We start from the raw sequence: 20,617 nt of genomic DNA on the forward strand, positions 1-20,617 counted from the left end.
GAGGCATTTATTAGCTCTAACCTCTCAAAATAATCAAGTCTAGCCATGTTTCGAAGGTTTTCTCTCTCTCGCGGCCAACATGCAAAAACCCGTTGCCGTCGGTGAACTCCTTGGCGTCGACGTCGATGACGTATCCCAGAGTCTACGCCTTCTCTGCTGCGCGGCTGCGCCCTCTTGTCTAGCCGCGACACAACGTGCTCGTGCCAAGTTGCTAACGCTCCCCAAGACACCACAGAGGCCAACCATTAGGCCATGACCCATGTGACCGGGTGTACAGCATGACCGGCTCGGCTGGCCGCCGATGGGTTGCTGGGGTACGTCCAGATCTAGTCGCGTTGTCGACGGACCGGCCGGGCGTCGGTCTCCGTCGTCGTCGCCGTGTCGAGCTTCAAATTGCGTGGGCACATCGGCATCGCTGCGGACTAGAGCCGTTGTCGTTGGATCTTCTCTCCACTCGGTTCTGCGCCGCGCTTCTTTATTCCCTCGAGTATCCACTACTCGTTCTGCGATCTCTCACGGGCCATCAGTCATCACCCATCCTCTGCCATTTGTTTAAACCAACTCGCAAAGGCTGAAGCTTGCCCGTGAATGATTGATCGTTATGCATGCTCTTCCTGATGACTGACACGAGGTATGCGTGCTCCGGCCCGTCTGCTGGTTGATGTGCGAGAACTCTAGTCAATGACGCGTGACAGGCAATTATGCGGGTGCTTGCTTCGGTGAGGTCGACTATAGGCGCCTGGCGCAATTGACTGATCGACGTCTGCTGTGCTATCTATAAACGTACGTAGCCTGTTCGCGCGTCGTCCACGGTCCAGACTCGCCAGCTACTATACCCCGCGGGATAGACAAGCATAGGAGTACGTGGCTGGGAGCCGGGGAGCAAACTAGCTAGGCAGGCTGCGCGCCGCTGAGGCCTCAGGGGAGGGAGAATGGCGACGGGCGGCAGACCGGCCGTCACTTGCTGCGCCGCCGTGCTGCTCGCCACGGCGCTGCTGATCTCCGCACCTGGCACCACAGGTTCGGCTCGTTCTCCTCCCCCTCCTCCTCTTCTTCCCTGTTGTTCTGCTCGTGCTCCGGGACTTCCCGTTGCGTGCTGGCCAATGCAGCCCCATCTGCTTCGGTACGGTCGCCGATAGCTATACGGCAACAGGGAGAAGCGCACACATGGAGATGGAGCTAATGCCCTCTCAGGCCAGGCCAGCCACTGTGCCACTCTCTGCTGAATCATGCCGAGCTCCTTGATGAGAAATCTGCTCGGCAAATTAGTGTTACCGTCTTAGTTAACGGCCGGCAATTCAATCTAAATGGATCCGGTGGGTAGATCTTTTATTAGACGAAATAAGAATTATATTAGATAATGTTACAAGCACTCTGGAATGCACTATATATAACAAGAAACATATTTTTCATATAAATTGTACCCACGCTGTGAATAGCTCAAAACCAAATCTATATGATGCTTCGTATAGATGACCGCACAGACAAACACTTCGAAACTGCAATTGGCATGGTTTGATGCCGTCAAGAACCTTACCCTTTTTTCTATACCAACCACTTTTCGACAGTGTTTGGATTGTCATGCCAAAGAAGTTTTGCAAACTCACGGTGCAAACCTTTGGCGGCAAATAAAAGCGCTAGCAAGGACTCTGTCAAGATTCAGTCCTATCCACTGTTGATGTGGCAATCTGGTGTCGGTTGCATTTTCTTTTGTGGTTTGTTCAACATGCATGCTCTAGATGATGATATTTCTTTAAACAAGACATCTAATCACCAAACCTTTTAAATATACTTATTGTGACTGCATCTAATATCCAAGATCCAAGCTTACTTACTTTATGCTACATTGTTACTACATTTCTTCTAAACTGAAAGTTGTTTTAGTTTTTTTCTTAAGAGAGACTTCTCTAGTTCGGACAAGTTTATGAAAAATATTAACATAAATATCAACACTTATTTGCTATTCGTCTTTGATGGGGGGCCCTTTTTTGTTTATTTGCTTTGCAGAGGCTTATGATTCTCTAGATCCAAACAGCAACATCACTATAAAATGGGATGTTATGCAATGGACTCCTGATGGATATGTCGTGAGTACCACTCCCACTCCTATTGTATCCCTTTTCATTTAAGTTCGATCTAAGTAACATTGGCTTATCTTTCCTGTTCAATAGCCGGGCCGACAACACTACTAATTGCAGAATTAGAAACATACGTGTTACATGTATATAACAAGAATCATATATCAGGCTCCTCATTTTCAGTAAAACGGCCTTGTTCACATGTCTTATGAGCCGTACTGTTTCAACGAAGGAATAGTGTTTTTCTCTCACAACAAATCAGCGAACAATACTTTTAGCCATGGCTTTTCAGCGAAGCGAACATGACCATCTCATGCAGGCCGTTGTCACAATGTACAATTACCAACAATTTCGGCACATTGGGCCACCCGGATGGCAGCTTGGGTGGACATGGGCAGAGAAGGAGGTTATATGGTCAATGGTTGGGGCTCAGACCATCGAACAGGGTGACTGTTCACATTTCAAGGCAACATTCCCCACAGTTGTAAGAAAAAATCCTGTGGTCGTTGATTTACTTCCAGGCACACCATACAACATGCAAATTGCCAATTGCTACAAGGCAGGAGTTATAAGTACATTTAGTCAGGACCCAGCAAATGCTGCTTCCTCCTTCCAGCACAGTGTAGGTCTTGCTGGGACTACCACTAAGACTGTCAAGGTGCCAAAGAACTTCACTCTAAGGACTCCGGGCCCCGATTACACCTGTGGGCGTGCTATCGTTGGCAACCCTTCTAGGTTTTTCTCCGCGGATGGGCGTAGGTTTACCCAAGGTCTAAGTAAGTTGCACATCTGACAAGCCTTACATTTTGCTTGCCATCAGTTCTCTTTGATAAGGTTTGCGGAAAATAAGTTACGAGCTAAATGTTAGATTGATCTCTTCCAATTGGCCCAACGGCCAATTAGGTCCTTGGATCCGCACCCTGATCGGGGGCGCCCAACCGTTTCATGGTTGGCGGGCCCCCATCGCACAGCGCCATAAAAAGGGAGGTGGGGGCCGGGGCATAAGGCACGAGGTTCACCTGAGCCGCCAGACGCCCCACCTATAGTCCCTAAACCCTAGCCGATCTAGAGAGGGGGCGTTGCCAGCGACGGGAAGCTCCGCCACCAGCCACCGTCGCCTCTGCACCGTCACCACTGCGACAGCACCTTCGCCGCCGGGCTTCCCCGCGTCACCATCAGCAACCCCATGGCCAGCTCGTCTTCTACGAAGGCGGCCGATGGTTTGCACCTCCTCAACCCCCCCCTCTCTCTCTCTCTATTTGTTAATCCCATACTAGTATACCTTCTAGGACTCGCTGTTTATCCTAAATGTAAGTATACATGCTAAATCTACGGCTAGTGATCCTGTTTTATTCTATCAATGGTATCAGTAGCCTAACTAGGCGTAGATCTAGCTTCTCGGGGTAAGAAACCGAGTAGAAGAAATTAGAAGGAGCTGATTCAAATCGGATCGAACTCCAACCCGAAACCCTAACCCTAACCCTAGAAACGGATCGGATGAAGGAGGGGAGGACCTACCCGGACTCTTCCTCATGCGTCACCACCGTCGTCGCGCGGGTTGAATCCTGCCATCGCGCGGGAAGGAGCTCTGCCACACACGAGCCCGGTCGAGGGCACCGTCATAGGACCGCTCGACGGCGGCGCGCTCACCCACTAGGCGAGCGCGCGCGTCGGTGAAGGGACCCGCGGCGGTGCCGGATAGATCTAGGGTTGCGGGTGAGCCCACCACAGCGCGTGTGGGGGTTTAGGGCACTGTTGCCCAATCCGCTCGACTGCAGCGCGCTTAGTCTAGGGCGAGCGCGTGCGCCGACGAGGGGACCGGCGGCGGCGCCGCTCCGCTGCTCCATTTCTCTACCGACTGCTGCACTGAGGAGAAGAGAGGGGCGCGGTGAAGAGAGAGAAAGGGAAAACGCGAATGAGCTAGGGTTTCTCGGTCGAGGCTGCGGCCGGGGTTTTGATCACACGACATCAATGCCTGGGCATCGGATCTCAGTGAACGGCTACGATTCGCTGGACCTAAATTCGGCCCAGGCGGGCGCGCGCGGTGGGCGACTTTGCCGGCCCAGGCCTAGGAAGGCGCAGTGCACGCGAGAACAGTGCAGGCCGGGCCGAATTTCACTGTTTCAACGGGCTGGGCTATATGAACCGTAAACATTGAGTTATTGTTTCATTCATTTTCAGAAGCAAATTTTGATGATTTTTTGTCCAGTTTTAATCTCTGTCAAAATTTGAACCACGGGATAATTTCCCAGAGAGTAGATTAGCACAGTTAAATGCTTCTGAAAAGTAGATACATAATTTTTTCATGTTTCCGCTACAAGTTAAAGTTTATCATCTTCTAATTAAATTCAAACCAACGGGAGAATTTAATTTGAAGAGTAGTCATTTTAGTCAGTAAATTATAATATTGTTATTTTTCTGACCAACGTTGATAATAGCAATATTATAATGTTTATTCATAAGTTTGTCATGCATTAATTCTATTTCTGCCCAACTGTGATGTAGAATTAGTGTATAAGAGTGTTGTATGTTTTAATTTTGACCAACGTTAAATTAAAGCATGCAATTATGATGTCATATTTTTCTCACTATCTCTGACGGTGTTTTTCAGGACTCAACCCAATGGCTTTTATCTCGCACATACGGCCTCTTGAATGGGCAACTACAGGGTATGGCGAGAGAAGTATGAACTAGCACTTGCGCTGTCTGAAAATGACCTAGCGCTTACCTCCCCGTGTCTGACTGATCCAGTGGACCCGGTGAGGAAAGATAACGAGACCGATGCTGATTTCACTGCTCGACAGCGAGATCATGCAGAAGTGCGGATGAAGTATGATCTCGAACACAAGAAATGGGACATTTCAAACCGCAAGTGCTTGATGGTGGCTAAGTCCACAATTTCAGATGCAATAAGAGGGTCTATCCTAGATTGTGATATTGCCACAGAGTATCTTAAGAAGGTGGAGAGTTAGTTCACTGGCTCTTCAAAGACTTATGCCAGTACTTTGATTAAGAAATTGTTCAATGAGAAGTATACTGGTGGCGGTATCAGAGAGCACATACTGAAGATGAGCAACACGGCTTCGAAACTGAAACCAATGGATTTGGGGCTCAAGGATGAGTTCCTGATTCATTTGGTTTTTGCTTCCTTGCCAAAGGAATATGAAACTTTTATTGTTAATTACAACATGTAGCCCAATAAGTGGGATATAGAGAAGCTCATCGCAATGTGTGTTCAAGAAGAGGAGAGGTTGAAATCCTTACAGGGTGACTCTGCTAACCTTGTGAAGGACAACAAAAAGAAGAATTTCAATAAGAATGCCAAACCTCAAGGGAAAACCCCTCAGAATGACCACCATCAGAAGAACAACAACGCTCAAGTTGAAAAGGATCAGTGTAAATGGTGCAAGAAGCATGGACATTACCAGAGGGTCTATCCAGACTTCCTGAAGAGACTTCTGAAGAGAGGGATTCCATACGAGGAGAACCCTGCAAAGAGGAAAAAGAAGGATTAAAGTAGCAAATGGAGTTGAAGCTGAAGTTGAAGCCATTGGAGATCTCTCTCTAGAATTAGATGATGGATTTAAACTTTAGCTTTCAGATATTCTTTATGTACCCTCTTTGCGTAGAAACTTAATAAGTGTCTCACGACTTGACGATGATGGTTATGATTGTCATTTTGGTAATGGCAAATGTGGGATTGTGTATAATAATAAGTATGTTGGTCTTGTCTTCCGACAAGATAAGCTTTATTTATTATCACTTTATGAGAATGTGAATGCTGTGAGCACTAAAAATGAGAATGTTTTCTCGTCAATGAATGCAATAAATAAGCGAAAGAAAGTGCATGATGTATCTTCAAAATTATGGCACTGTTGTTTAGGCCATATTTTGAGGGGGAGGATAGAGCGATTGATTAAGAAATCAATTCTTCCGCCTTTAGAACTTTTAGATTTAGAATAATGCATAGATTGCATAAAAGAAAAGTACGTTAAGAAAATAAAGAAAGATACCAAACGAAGCGCAGGAATTTTAGAAATAGTTAATACAGATATCTGTGGTCCTTTTCCCGTGAAGAGTTTAGATGGTTATGATTCATTTATAACATTCACAGACGACTATTCTCGTTTTGGCTATATTTATCCAATTAAAGAAAGATCGGATGCATTGGATAAATTTAAGATATTTAAGGCTGAAGTAGAAAATCAGCACAACTTAATGATTAAGGTAGTAAGGTCCGATCATGGGGGAGAGTATCACGGTCGACACACCCCATATGGCCAAGTTCCTGGACCTTTTGCAAGGTTCTTATAGGAAAATAGCATAGTAGCCTAGTATTCTACACTGGACGAGTCTCAGCAGAATGGAGTAGCTGAAAGATGCAATCGTACCTTAATGGATATGGTGAGAAGCATGATAAGTTACTCTACCTTACCGATAAGTTTGTGGATGGAGGCGTTGAAAACTGCCATTTATATTCTTAATCGAGTGCCAAGTAAGTCGGTGCCCAAAACACCGTATGAGTTGTGGACAGGAAAGGAACTCTCACTTAACTATTTACGTGTGTGGGGTTGTCCAGCTGAGGCAAAAGTATTTAACCCAAACATAGGGAAGCTAGACTCCAAGACAGTCAGTTGCCATCTCATTGGCTATCTAGAAAAGTCAAAAGGTTATCGTTTCTATTGTCCTAACAAACAAACGAAGTTTATAGAAACAAGGCATGTTGTCTTTTTGGAGGATGATATGATCAGGGAGAGCATGGTAGCGTGAGAAATTAGTTTTGAAGAGAAGCAGGTATATGTGCCTACTCCTATGGTTCAGGAGCCATTCTTCACGCTACCTGTTGTTGTTGTACCAACAGTGCAAGGCACTGTAGTAACAGCACATGTTGTTAGTTCTCCTGTGGTAACAATGAATGAATATGAGGAACCTGTCTTTCAGGACCCCCTAGAACCCGTTGTCACACACGAGGGAGAGCAACAACAGCCTCATATAGAACAAGCGTTATCTAATGAGGCCCCTAGAAGGTCTCAAAGAGTCAGGAGATCAATCATTCCTGATGACTACGAAGTTTATGAATGTGAGGAATTTTAAATGGAGGGTGATCCCATCTCATTTGAAGAAGCCATGAGAATCGCTCACTCATCCAAGTGGCTTGAAGCCATGGAAAATGAAATAAAATCAATGAAAACCAACGGTGTTTAGAACTTAGAAACAATTCCTAAAGGAGCCAAGACAGTAGGTTGTAAATGGGTCTACAAAACTAAACATGACTCCAAAGGGAATATAGAAAGGTTTAAAGTGCGACTTGTGGCGAAAGGTTTCACGTAAAGAGAAGGCATATATTACAATGAGACATTTTCTCCAGTCTTATGTAAGGATTCTTTTAGAATCATAATGGCGCTTGTAGCACATTACGATTTAGAATTACATCAGATGGATATAAGGCCCTGTTTGTTTCCGCTTATAAGCGGCTTATCGGTGGAAATAAGCGAGAATCCCGCCAAACGCTTTGCTTATTTCCACCAATTCTCGCTTATGTGGTAAGCCGCTTCAGAGATTTGAACTACGAGAAGCGAAAAGCGAGAAGCGAGAAAATCTTCGCTTAGATTATAATCCAAGCGGGTCTGGGAGAAGCGGAAACAAACAGGGCCTAAAGACGACGTTCCTAAATGGGGATCTAGAGGAAAGGCTTTGTTGTGGAAGGAAAAGAACGTATGGGATGCCGCCTGAAGAAATCCATTTACGGATTAAAACAAGCTTCAAGACAGTGGTATTTGAAGTTTGATAGTACAATAAGAAAGTTTGGGTTTCAAGAAAATGTAGAGGACAATTGCGTTTATGCAAAGTTCAAGAATGGGAAATACATTTTCCTAGTCTTGTATGTGGATGATATCTTGCTCGCTAGCAGTGATATTAATCTACTACTAGAAACAAAGAAGTTCTGGTCCTCAAAGTTTGATATGAAGGATCTCGGTGAAGCTTCGTTCGTCCTAGGAATAGAGATTCACCGAGATAGAGAAAAGAGGGGTTTAGGATTATCACAAAAGACATACTTAGAAAAAGTTCTAAAGAAATACGGTATGCAAAATTGTAAGTCTTCACCTGCTCCCATAGTCAAGGGCGACAAATATAGAGAATTTCAATGTCCCAGGAACCAATATGAGATCGATCAAATGAAAGCGGTTCCATATAGTTCAACTGTCGAAAGTTTACAGTATGCTCAAGTGTGTACTCGCCCTAACTTAGCATTTGTTATCGGGTTACTTGGCAGATATCAGAGTAATCTAGGAATAGAACACTGGAAATTAGTAAAGAAAGTTTTGCGTTACCTGCAAGGTACGAAGGGTCTCATGCTAACGTACATAAGATCTGAGTCCCTACACATAAAGGGGTATACATATTCTAATTATACGGGAGATGACAGAAAATCCACGTCAGGATACATATTCACTCTCGCAGAAGGAGTTATATAGTGGAAAAGCTTGAAACAAACCGTCGCTATATCGTCCATAATGTATGTCGAGTTTGTAGCATATTATGATGCCACATGGTAGGTGAATTGGCTGAAGAAATTCATGCCCGGGTTGAAAGTGGTAGACCACATACATAAATCACTCAAGTTATACTGCGATAATAATCCAACAGTATGTTATGCTCATAACAATAAGTCAAGTGGTGCTGACAAACACATTGACATAAAGTATTATGTTGTGAAAGTTAAAGTTTAGGATCATATAATTAGTCTTGAGCATATAAGAACGAAAAAGATGCTCGCGGATCCGCTTACAAAAGGCTTACCACCCAGCGTGTTCAGAGAACATTTAGCCGGCATGTGTTTAAGGGAAAGAATACGATTTCTGGACAATAAGGGCCTAGTTGAGAATCTGTTTCAAAACAGAGAGGTGCATCGTAGCTGTTTAATCTAATGGCAGCTGACCATGACGATGAGGCACGCTCTATGCACTGATCTATGATAAAATGGGAACAAGATAAAGTAAGTAAGTTAAGTTTAAGTCATAAGGTGAAATCAAGGGGAAGAATATAAGATTGATCTCTTCCAATTGGCCTAACTTAGACCCTTGGATCCGTGCCCTGATCGGGGGCGCCCAACCATTCCATGGTTGGTGGGCCCCCGTCGCACAACGCCGTAAAAAGGGAGGTGGGGGCCGGGGCATAAGACACGAGGTTCACCTGAGCCGTCAGACGCCCCACCTATAGTCCTTAAACCCTAGCCGATCTAGAGAGGGAGTGTTGCCAGCGACGGGAAGCTCCGCCACCAGCCACCGCCGCCTCTGCACCGTCATCACCGCGACAGCGCCTACGCCGCCGGGCTTCCCCGCGTCACCGTCAGTAACCCCATGGCCAGCTCGTCTTCTACGAAGGCGGCCGATGGTTTGCACCTCCTCAACCCCCCCCCCCCCCCACCCCCCATCTCTCTATATATCTGTTAATCCCGTACTAGTATACCTTTAGGACTCGCTGTTTATTTTAAATGTAAGTATACATGCTAGATCTATAGCTAGTGATCCTGTTTTATTTTATCGCTAAAATCATTGTATTATTCAACATGCCCCTACTACTTAATCATGTTTTCAAAATATATGGTTACATTACTTGTCAGTATAGTTAAAATGCAAGAGAGATTTGTTCACCTAGAATTTATTTATTGTTGACGAGTATGCTAGGTTTAATGAAATGTCGTTTGATTTCTGCAGTGACATGGAATGTGACCTGCACGTATTCCCAATTTCTTGCTCCGAAGACTCCGTCCTGTTGTGTATCTCTTTCATCGTTTTATAACGACACTACTGTGAACTGCCCGACATGCTCCTGTGGCTGCCAGAACCCAAGTGGGTCAAACTGTGTGAAGTGAGTAGAAACACTCTTCACGTTAGGATTCCATTGATCTAGCTATATATTCTTTCCCCTGCATATACATTGTAATAAGCTTGGTGCATTTGACAGTAAGGGTTCGCCTCGTTTACGATCTGTGATTGATGGCCCTGGCAAATGGAGTGGCGAGCCTCTTGTGGAGTGCACTTGCAGCACTTCCCACACGTGCCCCGTAAAAATCAACTGGCATGTGAAGCAGAACAACAAGGACTACTGGAGAGTGAAGATCACCATCACAAACCTCAACTTCCGAATGAACTACACGGAGTGGAACCTAGTTGTTCAGCATCCAAACTTCGATAACATCACTCAGTTGTTTGGTGTCAACTACAAACCACTTACTCCATATGGGGGTGACATAAGTGAGTAAACTTGCGTCTCTTTACATATGGGGAAATGGAGTCTCCCTCTCTGAATCTCTGATGTTGTTTTCTGGTGCCATTACAGATAACACGGCAATGTTCTGGGGTGTGAAGTCCTACAACGATGTGCTGATGCAAGACGGTAAGCTTGGGACGGTGCAGTCAGAGCTCCTTCTCCGTAAAGACTCCAGGACTTTCATCTTCTAAAAGGGATGGGCCCACGCCGAGTGTACTTCAATGGTGATAACTGTGTCATGCCAGCTCCTGAAAATTACTGAAGAACCATCGATCGGGGTGATTACGGTCACGGGCAGCTGGCCTGGAGCTCCACTTTTGCTAACTAAGACCGTTTGTATGTAGGCCAAAGGGCTGCTTCTGCCTGCCTATGAATTTAATAATGATTATGAATTGCGATGAGTTGAATAAGCGATGCGTTCATCAGGTACCCAGTTAAAATGATGTGAATTTGTTTGGTTGGAACAATGCACCATTGATACCCCGGATTGGGCCGAAACGCGTGGTCGTTATTGGGCTCAGTTGGGAAGCCCGCTCGCTTGTTTCTGGCGAATGGCCCATGTGGCCATGTGGTCTTCGTCACGTACTCGTTTTCCTTTGGCGTGACGTGAAATGCAGGTTAGCTCCTCTGAAAGATGAGAGAGGCAACAACCTATGATTAGCAAACTTCTTGGTATTGGTAAAATTAATACTACTAGTGCTAATCTTGGGGTAGCCTCACGAATAGCATCATGCCGTGCGAATGCACATCATGGTTTGAGAGAATGGCAGCCGTGTTACCAAAATTGTCCTAGGATCTTTGGACCGTACTGTTGCCTTTTTTTTTTTTTTGCAACGTATCATGTGTAAACCAATCAACCTGTGTAAAATTGAAAACTACCGATCAGGACCACTAGATGCTAATCCAATAGATAGGGTGAGAGGTGCGATTTTTTTACGTTTAAGCCCCCCACCCATCGGTCTTTTTTTTTGCGCTTAAACCTCCTCACCCCATCCATTGGATCAACATCTAATAGTCCTGATCGGTAGTTTTTAGATTTACACATGTTGGTTGGTTTGCATCTGGTATGTTGCCTTTTTTTCTGTTGTGTCACACTAACAATATGGCGTTAGTGTTACTCTGTTAGTGTTTTCCCACACTGAAGAATTGCTGATTGCTTTATTTCAATAGTACGACTGTACGAGTTATTAAACCTTTCAAGTCTTCCTCTGCTTAAAATACAGATACATCTCCGTAAGAAAACATATCCGCGCCACCACTTCCTACCTTTTGGCTTCTTTTCTCAGCATCTCGTATCAACAAATTACCCAAAATTATATACCGACGTGTGCATTCAGATTCAGTACGTTTGCACACACGTGCTTGCGTAAAGGGTGGCTCAATATGTTCCACGCTCATCACAAGGGTGGCTGTGGCTCTGGTTGCTCAGGTAAAGGTGCCCTTCAGTCAGAGAAAAGAAGAAGGGTTGGACAAGACTAATTCTATATATTGAAAAAAAGAACGTCCACAGGGGACTTATGGAACTCATTCTCTTGTCCCAAATCATTGAGCGTTTATTCCTGCCTCTACTATCCGGAGATTATACACAGCTGAGCTCACTCACTCTTTTAGCTTTGCAGCAGAAAATAAAAAAAAATTTGGTGCTGGGTATTGCTAAGAGAATTCTATTATTTTTCAGTTTCATGTATTGGACACGAGGCCCTTCAATCATGATCTAATCTTTCCTTGAGAAACTACTATATAATTACAAACTAATTGCCTCCCTACATAGCCATGGCACACGCTATCTCCTGATACATTCAGCCACGCAGACGTTTAAACAAGGATTAAGTTCACTTTTGGCCCTTCAACTCTTGTATTGGTCTAATTTTAACCCTCAGCTACAAAACCGTCTAGTATCGGTAACCCAATTGTTAAAACCGTTCACTTTTAGCACCTGGACAGGGGCAAGGCTGTTTTGACCGACGTTGAGCGGTTTTGACCACGCCACGCTGGCGTTGACCGCCACGTAGGACGCTGGCCTGCATCTCAGCGACATGTGGGGCCCGCGCCCACCGCGGATGCTGGGCTCGACGACGTCCACTTCACCGCCGCACAGTCCCGCCAGCTATTCCCTCCTCCCACGCCTTCGCCTCCGCCCGCCGCCGAAGTTCGTGGAAGAGGACCTGCCATGGCGATCGGTAAAAATCTCCGATGAACCGACCTTCCCCGGCTATAAAGCCAGCCATGGCCACCATCTAGGAGTGCCTCACCGAGCTCCATCTTCCTCTACTCTACGTTGTGCTCTCCTCTGTCCTCCTTCTTCTATCCCTTTACTCCTCCACTCTCCTCGCTTCCCTCTCCCTACCCGCGCCGACGCAGCCCAAGACCGCCACATAGTCGCCCATCGCCCTCCACCGCGCGGGAACCGTGGCCACGAGCCGTCGTCACGCCGCCACCTTGCTCTGCTCGCCCGCACCTGCCTTCCCATCTCCTCTGCTCCCTCTTCTCTCTGTAATCCCTCTGCTCCGTGAATGCCGCTGCCCTGCTCCATCTCACTCGCCGCCCTGCACCCTCCTTCCCTTCGACTCCCTTTCTCTCTCTCTCTCTCTCTCTCTCTCTCTCTCTCTCTCTCTCTCTCTCTCTCTCCCTCTCTTGCTCGCCCTCTCCCTTCCCTTGCTCTGGTGCTCGGGTGGATGGAGGGCAAGGTCGCTGCCTCCGCCCTCCTCGCCAAGCCGCGATGACCTCCGCGACGTTGGGGTCCACCTCGCCGACCTCGCGCGCTCCGTGCGCGTCCACTTCTCCCAGGCTGGCTGGCGATGCCGGTGGCTAGGACAACCCACCGCCTGCCAGGGCGCACGGACCACCACCTCATCCTCGGATGCGCGGCGAGGCGAGCTGGGCGCTCCGCGGCGCGACGCGTAGAGGATCGGCTTGCCCGCCCTGGCAGATTGACGTAGAAGTCCGGCGGAGGCGACGTAGAAGTACCACGGAGGCGACGGATGGTAAAGCGACGAGCCGACGTCTCCTCTGCTTCCGGCTGACTACGTCGCCGCCTAAATCCGTTGCCTCTAAGCTGTCCTGGGCCGATTCCTTGGGCCACCAGCACCTCCTCCGCCCCGTCGACCTCTCCGACGCCTCATCCTGGGCCATCGAGTGCCGGAGCGTTCTGCCGCCGGATCACGAGCAGGGCGGTGGCGCTCGAGCAAGTTGCGGCGGCAGCGCATGTCCACCTCGTCCACCGTCACAAGTGGTGTCACCGCCGGTGCTGGCTACTTTGATCTCTCGCCCGCTGTCGACTCGTCCAGCGGCACCTACGCCCTGAAGCCGATGCCCTCGCCGGTGGTGGCGTCGGCCGACCCATCATTCATGGACTCGACACGGGAGCCCAAGCGGATGCGGACTGGCGGCGACAGCACGTCGTCTTCCTCTTTCTCTTCCTCGTCGTCATCCATGGATGGCGGTCGCACTAGGAGCTTCGTGGTTGAAGCTGCCCCACCCGCGACGCAAGCGTCTGCGGCGGCAGCGTGAGAGGGAGGGGAGGGAGGTGATGAGTGGGCCCCATATGTCACTGAGATGGAGGTTGGCATTCTATGTGGCGGTCAATGCCAGTGTGGCGTGGTCAAAACCGCTCCAGATAGGACAAAACAACCTTGCTCGCGCCCAGATGCTAAAAGCGAATAGTTTGGACAATTGGGGTATCACCGCTAGACGGTTTTATAGTTGAGGGTTAAAATTAGACGAACCCTATAATTGAGGGACCAAAAGTGAACTTAATCCTTTAAACAACGAAGCTAACCAGTCCACCGGCAATCCTTTCCGCTCACTGAAATGCTGGCCCCCACCCACCATGCATCAGTTTCCTAGCTACAACTCGTTTCTGGCTCCCGTTAGGACAGAGGGATATACTACGACACATGGAGGGAGGTTGTTAGAGCTGGCCCATAGACTACAGCTCGAGATCGGCCCTATTCGTTTGTCTTATAATTCGTACTTTTTAGCTTATTTTTTTAACGTTTTGATTTTTTTTACGAAGCGAACCGAGCCCGTGATACCGATACCGATTAATTAATTAAATAATGAAATAAAGTAAAAACCCCACATATTGTTGTTAATGTCTCGCATGGTCGCCACGGGTTGTTGGTACGTCCAGGTTGCAGCACCTACCGTCGCGATCGCGATGGCGATGGCGATGGCGATGGGGTCTACAGCGTTGGTTGATGCACCGGGCTCACGCGCTCGCCTCGTCCTGCGATTTGCGTGGTGCGTCGCTGGTGATTGATGGATGAACTAGTGGCGCTGCTGTTTTTTTTTTTCCTTTCTTCCTTTCTCTTTTGGCACTCCCCACCGTCCCACCGACAGAAAGAGGGAGGAAGGGCTCTGTCGTCCCGCGTTTCTTTATTCCCTGCAGTGTCGGCTCGCATGTGTGCGTTTAGCCTCTCCGCATGGGTCATCGCCCTCTGTCATTACTCGTTTCTTAAACTAAATCGTAAAGCTTGCCACTGATTGATCGTTCCGGTTTTGCCCCTGATGACTGAGACTCGCTGGCTGAAGCTTACTGATCACAACACTTCACATGATGGTGATATGATGGGTTTTAAAAATAATGTCATGTAGACTAGTTTAAACAATCGAATTCATTCCCCATCTCCAGAATCAGGAGATATGTATGAATTTTGTTTCGGAGTATCCAACGTTGGCAACTCTTCTTAGCCTCTTTACTCCTGAATTTTGCTAGATTTAAGGATTCAGATATTTAAACTGAGGATTTCAGCCCTATCAAACGTGTATACTTCGCAAAACTCATGTATCGGTGTTGAGCACTCCACAAATATGGAATATCGATACTCCGTTCAAATACATATCCCATAATATCGAAAATTTTACTCAATTTTCAAAACTAAAAAAATATCCCACATTTTTTTTGAGATGTCACTCATTCCCTTAGCCCTCGTTAAATCCAATTGCGACTAGTCCAAATGCTTTTGATCTACCAATGGCGGTAAAAGCGGAGGATTTCCTATTGACAATAACCTAGCTATTGCAAGTTAGGTATTGGCTGCTTGATAGCCAATGATGTTTACGGATGTCACATAATAATATTTATTGTATGTGTAATTTCGGCCCTTTTTTCAAATGATATATATATATAAATTTAGTTTATGAGTAACCAACGTTGGCAACTCTTCTCAGCCTCTTTACACCTGAGTCCTGAATTTTGCTAGATTTAAGAATTCAAACATTTAAACTAAGGATTTGAACCCTATCAAATGTGTATACTTCGCAACACTCATGTACCGGTGTTGGACACTCCACAAACATGGAATATTGATACTCCGTGCATATGCATATCCCATTATATCGAAAAAAAATTACTCAATTTTCAAAAATAAAAAATAACCCACATACTCTTGAGATATCACTCATCCCTTAGCCCTTCTTAAATCCAATTGCGACTACTAGTCCAAACGCTTCTAATCTACCAATGTCGGTAAAAGCGGAGGAACTGTTGACAATAACCTAGCTAGCTATTGCAACTGAGATTGGCTGCTTGATAGCCTGAATATCATGCTCAAAACAATGTTATACTATATAATATTTATGGTATGCATATGTAATTTCGGACCTTTTTTTTCAAATGATGGTGATATGATGGTTTTCAAAACTAATGTCATGCAGACTCATTTAAAAGCAGTCTTGTATGATTTTCAGTCTCCACTTACCGTTAATCACCTGTCCCTGCCCATAGTAGCAGCAAAACAGGGCTAGATTTTCAGTTTTCACTACCGTTAATCACCCGTCCTTGTCCGGATGTCGCTAAGCGAACATCACTAACAGCTGTGTCACCAGGGGCATTCCCGTAAATGCAGGCCGGAGGTTGAGGCGTCACATCTAATCCCTCGCGGCAAGAAACCGCCCCCAATATAACCCCACGCCCGCACCGAGGCGCGGAAGGAAGCGGCACTGCGGAGCAGAGTGAGGGGAGTGTCGTGCTGCCGCCTCAGTAATAACAGGGGAGGGGAGGCGAGACGCGGCCGCTGCCTGCCGCACATGCTTTAAGTCCCACTCCCCACCACCCCAGATCTCCGACCTCCTCACCCACCGCGCCCCATTCCCCCGCGGCCGCAACCGTCGCCGCCGCAGTCCGGAGCAAGATCGGCGGGTAGACGCCTAGACGGGCGGGCGGGCGGGCGCGGCTCTGTATCTATCTGTCGGTGGGAGACCGCGTGTGTCGGTTAGGCGGCGGGCGGGAAGGAAGAATGGCGGCGGGCGGCAGATCCGTCGCGTGCTGTGCCGCCGTGCTGCTCGCGGCCGCGCTGCTCCTCTCCGCACCGACTACCACAGGTTCCGCACCTCTCTTCATCCGTCTCTCTATGCCTGTCCTGCTTGTGCTCGATTTCGTGAGCTGGTTAGACCCGCCGCCCGATCGCCGTTGCGTCTGATGCAACGGAGCTCGGAGAGCTGCGATGATGCTTCCGCTACGGGCGCTTCCGTTGCGCGCTGACAAATGCGGCCCCCGTTTGGTTGGTACTGTCAGTGTCGGTGGCTTCTAGTTTGGACCCCACTGCACTCCAATTCAGCTCGATCTTTCGAGCTTGCCTCAACTATGAATCCAATTAAGTAGACTTATAGCTTCCTGCAACTATACATGGAGCTGCCATCTCAGGCTTATTGACCAGTGCCACTGTCTGCTCAACCTGTCGCGAGCTGCTCCATACCGAGCTCTCCTTGGTAGTAGATCTGTTCAGGAAGTGAAGAAGCTGTCCAAGATCTTACTTAGTTGTAGTTCGCCATTAAGGGATCCAGTTACTTAATTGTAGTTCACCATTAAGGGATCCAGTGCCAAACTCAAAGTGCGTGTGTGTGGATCTTCGAAAGTGGACCTGGAACGTAATATTGACTTCATATATTGTGTGAATTCATTATCCATCCTTCTATAATTGAGATCTGTGTTTGATGTGGACCCTGTGTTTGCTCTCTGCAGAGGCTTATGATTCGCTGGATCCAAACGGCAACATCACTATAAAATGGGATATTATGCAGTGGACTCCTGATGGATACGTCGTAAGTAGAATGCTCACTCCAACAGCTGTATCTCTTTCATCTCCAGCCTAGCAGGCTCTGGTCTATTCTATTGAATAGCCCAGTTTGACCTGTACAATATAAGTCATGTAACATGGCCAATGGCTGAACTAGAAACATACATCACAGACAACAAGAAAAGCATCCAAAATTTATCTCAGAAGCATGCTATGCGTACGTGGTTCCTGATTTCCCATAAAATACCTCCTGCAGGCTGTTGTCACAATGTATAATTTTCAACAATTTCGGCACATCGGCGCACCTGGTTGGCAGCTTGGGTGGACATGGGCAAAGAAGGAGGTTATATGGTCAATGGTTGGGGCTCAGACCACTGAACAGGGTGACTGCTCAAAGTTCAAGGGCAACACCCCCCATTGCTGCAAGAAAGATCCAACAATCGTCGATTTACTTCCAGGCACTCCATTCAACATGCAAATTGCCAATTGCTGCAAGGCAGGAGTTATAAATACCTTTAATCAGGACCCAGCAAATGCTGGTTCCTCCTTCCAGATCAGTGTTGGTCTTGCTGGAACTACCAATAAAACTGTTAAGGTGCCAAAGAACTTCACTCTTAAGACTCCAGGCCCTGGGTACACATGTGGGCGTGCCATTGTTGGCAGGCCGACGAAGTTTTGGAGCACGGATGGGCGCAGGGCAACCCAAGCTCTAAGTAAGTTGCCCATATACTGAACTTTTACATTTTACTTGCTTTCAGTTGCTTATGTATGTTCTGGAGATGAGGTACAGCTACATCATATTATTCAGTGTGTTCCTATTCCTTGATCATGATTCCAAATTTTCAGGTTACATTACTTGCCAGGTTAGTAAAAATGAAAAAAATCTAACAAGAGGAATTTGTTCACAAAGGAGGAATGCTAATTGATATTTGTTGACAATAAGTTACTACTAGTCTCAATAAAATGCAGTCTCTTCTCTTTCTTTTTTTGTTTGTTCTTCACAAAATAATATATTCTAATCGCAGATAGTCCTAGGAAGAATTCCATACAAGTTGCAGTTCTGTCTAGATTTTATAGCAGAGAGGGTTCTTAACAGAGACATTCTTTGTCTGCAGTGACATGGAATGTGACCTGCACATATTCCCAATTTCTTGCTCAGAAGACTCCATCGTGCTGTGTATCTCTCTCATCGTTTTATAATGACACAATTGTGAACTGCCCAACATGCTCATGTGGCTGCCGGAACCCAAGTGGGTCAAACTGTGTGAAGTGAGTTTATCTGCTTTTTACTCTTAAGTCATGTCATATTAGGGTTCTATTTTTTATCTGTAAAGTTTCTAATGAATTCTATTGCATTTCGCAGTGAGGATTCACCTAATCTACAAGCTGCAATTGATGGTCCTGGCAAATGGACTGGCCAGCCTCTTGTACAATGTACTTCCCACATGTGCCCGATAAGAATCCACTGGCATGTGAAGCTCAACTACAAGGAATACTGGAGAGTGAAAATCACTATCACAAACTTCAACTTCCGCATGAATTACACGCAGTGGAACTTAGTAGCTCAGCATCCAAACTTTGATAATATCACTAAGTTGTTCAGCTTCAACTACAAACCACTTACTCCATATGGGGGTGGCATAAGTAAGTAAACTTGTCTTCCTTGTAGAAAATAATCAAAATAAACCAACCTACCTCCCTACCTCTCCTGATGTAGTTTCTCTGTCCCATTTCAGATGATACGGCAATGTTCTGGGGTGTAAAATTCTACAATGATTTGCTGATGCAAGCTGGCAAACTTGGAAATGTGCAATCAGAACTGCTTCTCCGCAAGGACTCCCGGACTTTCACCTTCGAAAAGGGATGGGCCTTCCCACGCCGGGTGTACTTCAATGGTGATAATTGTGTCATGCCATCTCCTGAAAATTATCCATGGCTTCCGAATGCAAGCCCTCTAACAAAACAACCATTGACACTCCCACTCTTGATATTCTCGGTTGCCTTGGCTGCTCTGTTGGCTTATGCATGATGAATGGGATCAAGAGGTTTAGCAAGCTTCAAGTTGATGTCGGATTCCATGAGGTGCACTGCAACAGGTCATTTGTTCATTCAATTCCATGGTTGCACAGAAGAGATGCGGCAATGCCAAGAAAAAAGTTGATATGTGTGTGTGTGTGTTTGTAAGTTAAAGGGCCAAAATGTATTTCTTGTTTGGTATATAGCAGCCCTACAGCACTTTGGTGAACTTAGTTACTGCAAATTAGGTAATTACAGTTGCACCTTTTGTATTTTATAGCAAACCCAGAATTTTTCATTGGATTATATGACTGCTCCTCTTGTAGTAAATGCAAGGCTTCCCTGATAATGTTTTAAAGATTGGTCGAATAGAAAAGACAATGGTGATTGAGATATATAAGTTCTGGCGTCTTCATACATTTTGCTGTAGAGATTATTGAGCTAAATTGCTAAGCTACAAGCGTTAACTGTTCACTGAACCAAAATTACATTACTTAAGAACATAGAACAAGAATGAGTGCAGCACACGTTTATGTGCAACAGGAAACCACAAACCGCAATAAGAACATAATACTAATCAGGTTACAGAGAAACAAACGGTGCCTTGCAGCATCAATTAAGATTATAGAATACGACCCAAATCCTAGATGGCTCGAGAATTCTAGGAGCCTCGCAGTGGAACTCTAGGAGCCTCTGAGAAGGGCAAAGGGATGTTTTCCTGATTCTTTTTTATGAAGCACACAACATATATCCTTCAATGAAAGTAGATCACAGATGTAAACTTCAATAAAACTAGATCACAGATTTTTACATTTGATACTGAAGCTGTAGTCTGGAGGTAAGTACAGAACGGCAGATTCAATAATTGATCAAACCAGAGCAACTAGCTCCATTTAAACTAAAAACAGAACCACAACAACGAACCATTTAAACTAAAAACAGAACCACAACAACGAATACGTATATTACTGCAACTACATCATAAGAACAACAAACGAATTCATGGAAACAACTTACCTTAGATTGGATGCAGGAACAAATTGTTCCTAACCATCCACCACGAAGAAAAACACCAAGCCTTCATGGTGCTGCTGCTCTGAAGCCTCGGAGCTCAGAACAGGGCATATGGCACCCATGGCCTGGTATATATATCCATAAGAAACCATAGATCTAGTGCAGTCCAAGGATGGGCTGATGGTTCGCCCGTAGCTTTAGGTTTGTTGGCTGGTT

At 46.2% G+C, this 20,617-nt stretch overlaps 2 protein-coding genes across 2 annotated transcripts; both read left to right on the forward strand.

Moving 5' to 3' along the window:
* Positions 1 to 932: 932 nt before the first annotated feature.
* LOC136538035 (COBRA-like protein 3) lies at positions 933 to 11,168 on the forward strand. The gene is made up of 6 exons (XM_066530017.1): positions 933 to 1,020; positions 2,008 to 2,087; positions 2,398 to 2,854; positions 9,797 to 9,950; positions 10,047 to 10,336; positions 10,422 to 11,168. The coding sequence occupies exons 1-6, from the start codon at positions 933 to 935 to the stop codon at positions 10,541 to 10,543; spliced, it is 1,191 nt and encodes a 396-aa protein (XP_066386114.1). The 3' UTR covers positions 10,544 to 11,168.
* A 5,116-nt stretch (positions 11,169 to 16,284) lies between these two features.
* On the forward strand, positions 16,285 to 19,535 carry LOC136518066 (COBRA-like protein 3). The gene is made up of 6 exons (XM_066511727.1): positions 16,285 to 16,676; positions 17,317 to 17,396; positions 17,628 to 18,084; positions 18,487 to 18,640; positions 18,735 to 19,015; positions 19,108 to 19,535. The coding sequence occupies exons 1-6, from the start codon at positions 16,592 to 16,594 to the stop codon at positions 19,398 to 19,400; spliced, it is 1,350 nt and encodes a 449-aa protein (XP_066367824.1). The 5' UTR covers positions 16,285 to 16,591; the 3' UTR covers positions 19,401 to 19,535.
* The last annotated feature ends 1,082 nt before the right edge of the window (positions 19,536 to 20,617 follow it).

The sequence above is a fragment of the Miscanthus floridulus genome, chromosome 2, assembly GCF_019320115.1.
Source record: "Miscanthus floridulus cultivar M001 chromosome 2, ASM1932011v1, whole genome shotgun sequence".
NCBI lineage: Eukaryota > Viridiplantae > Streptophyta > Magnoliopsida > Poales > Poaceae > Miscanthus > Miscanthus floridulus.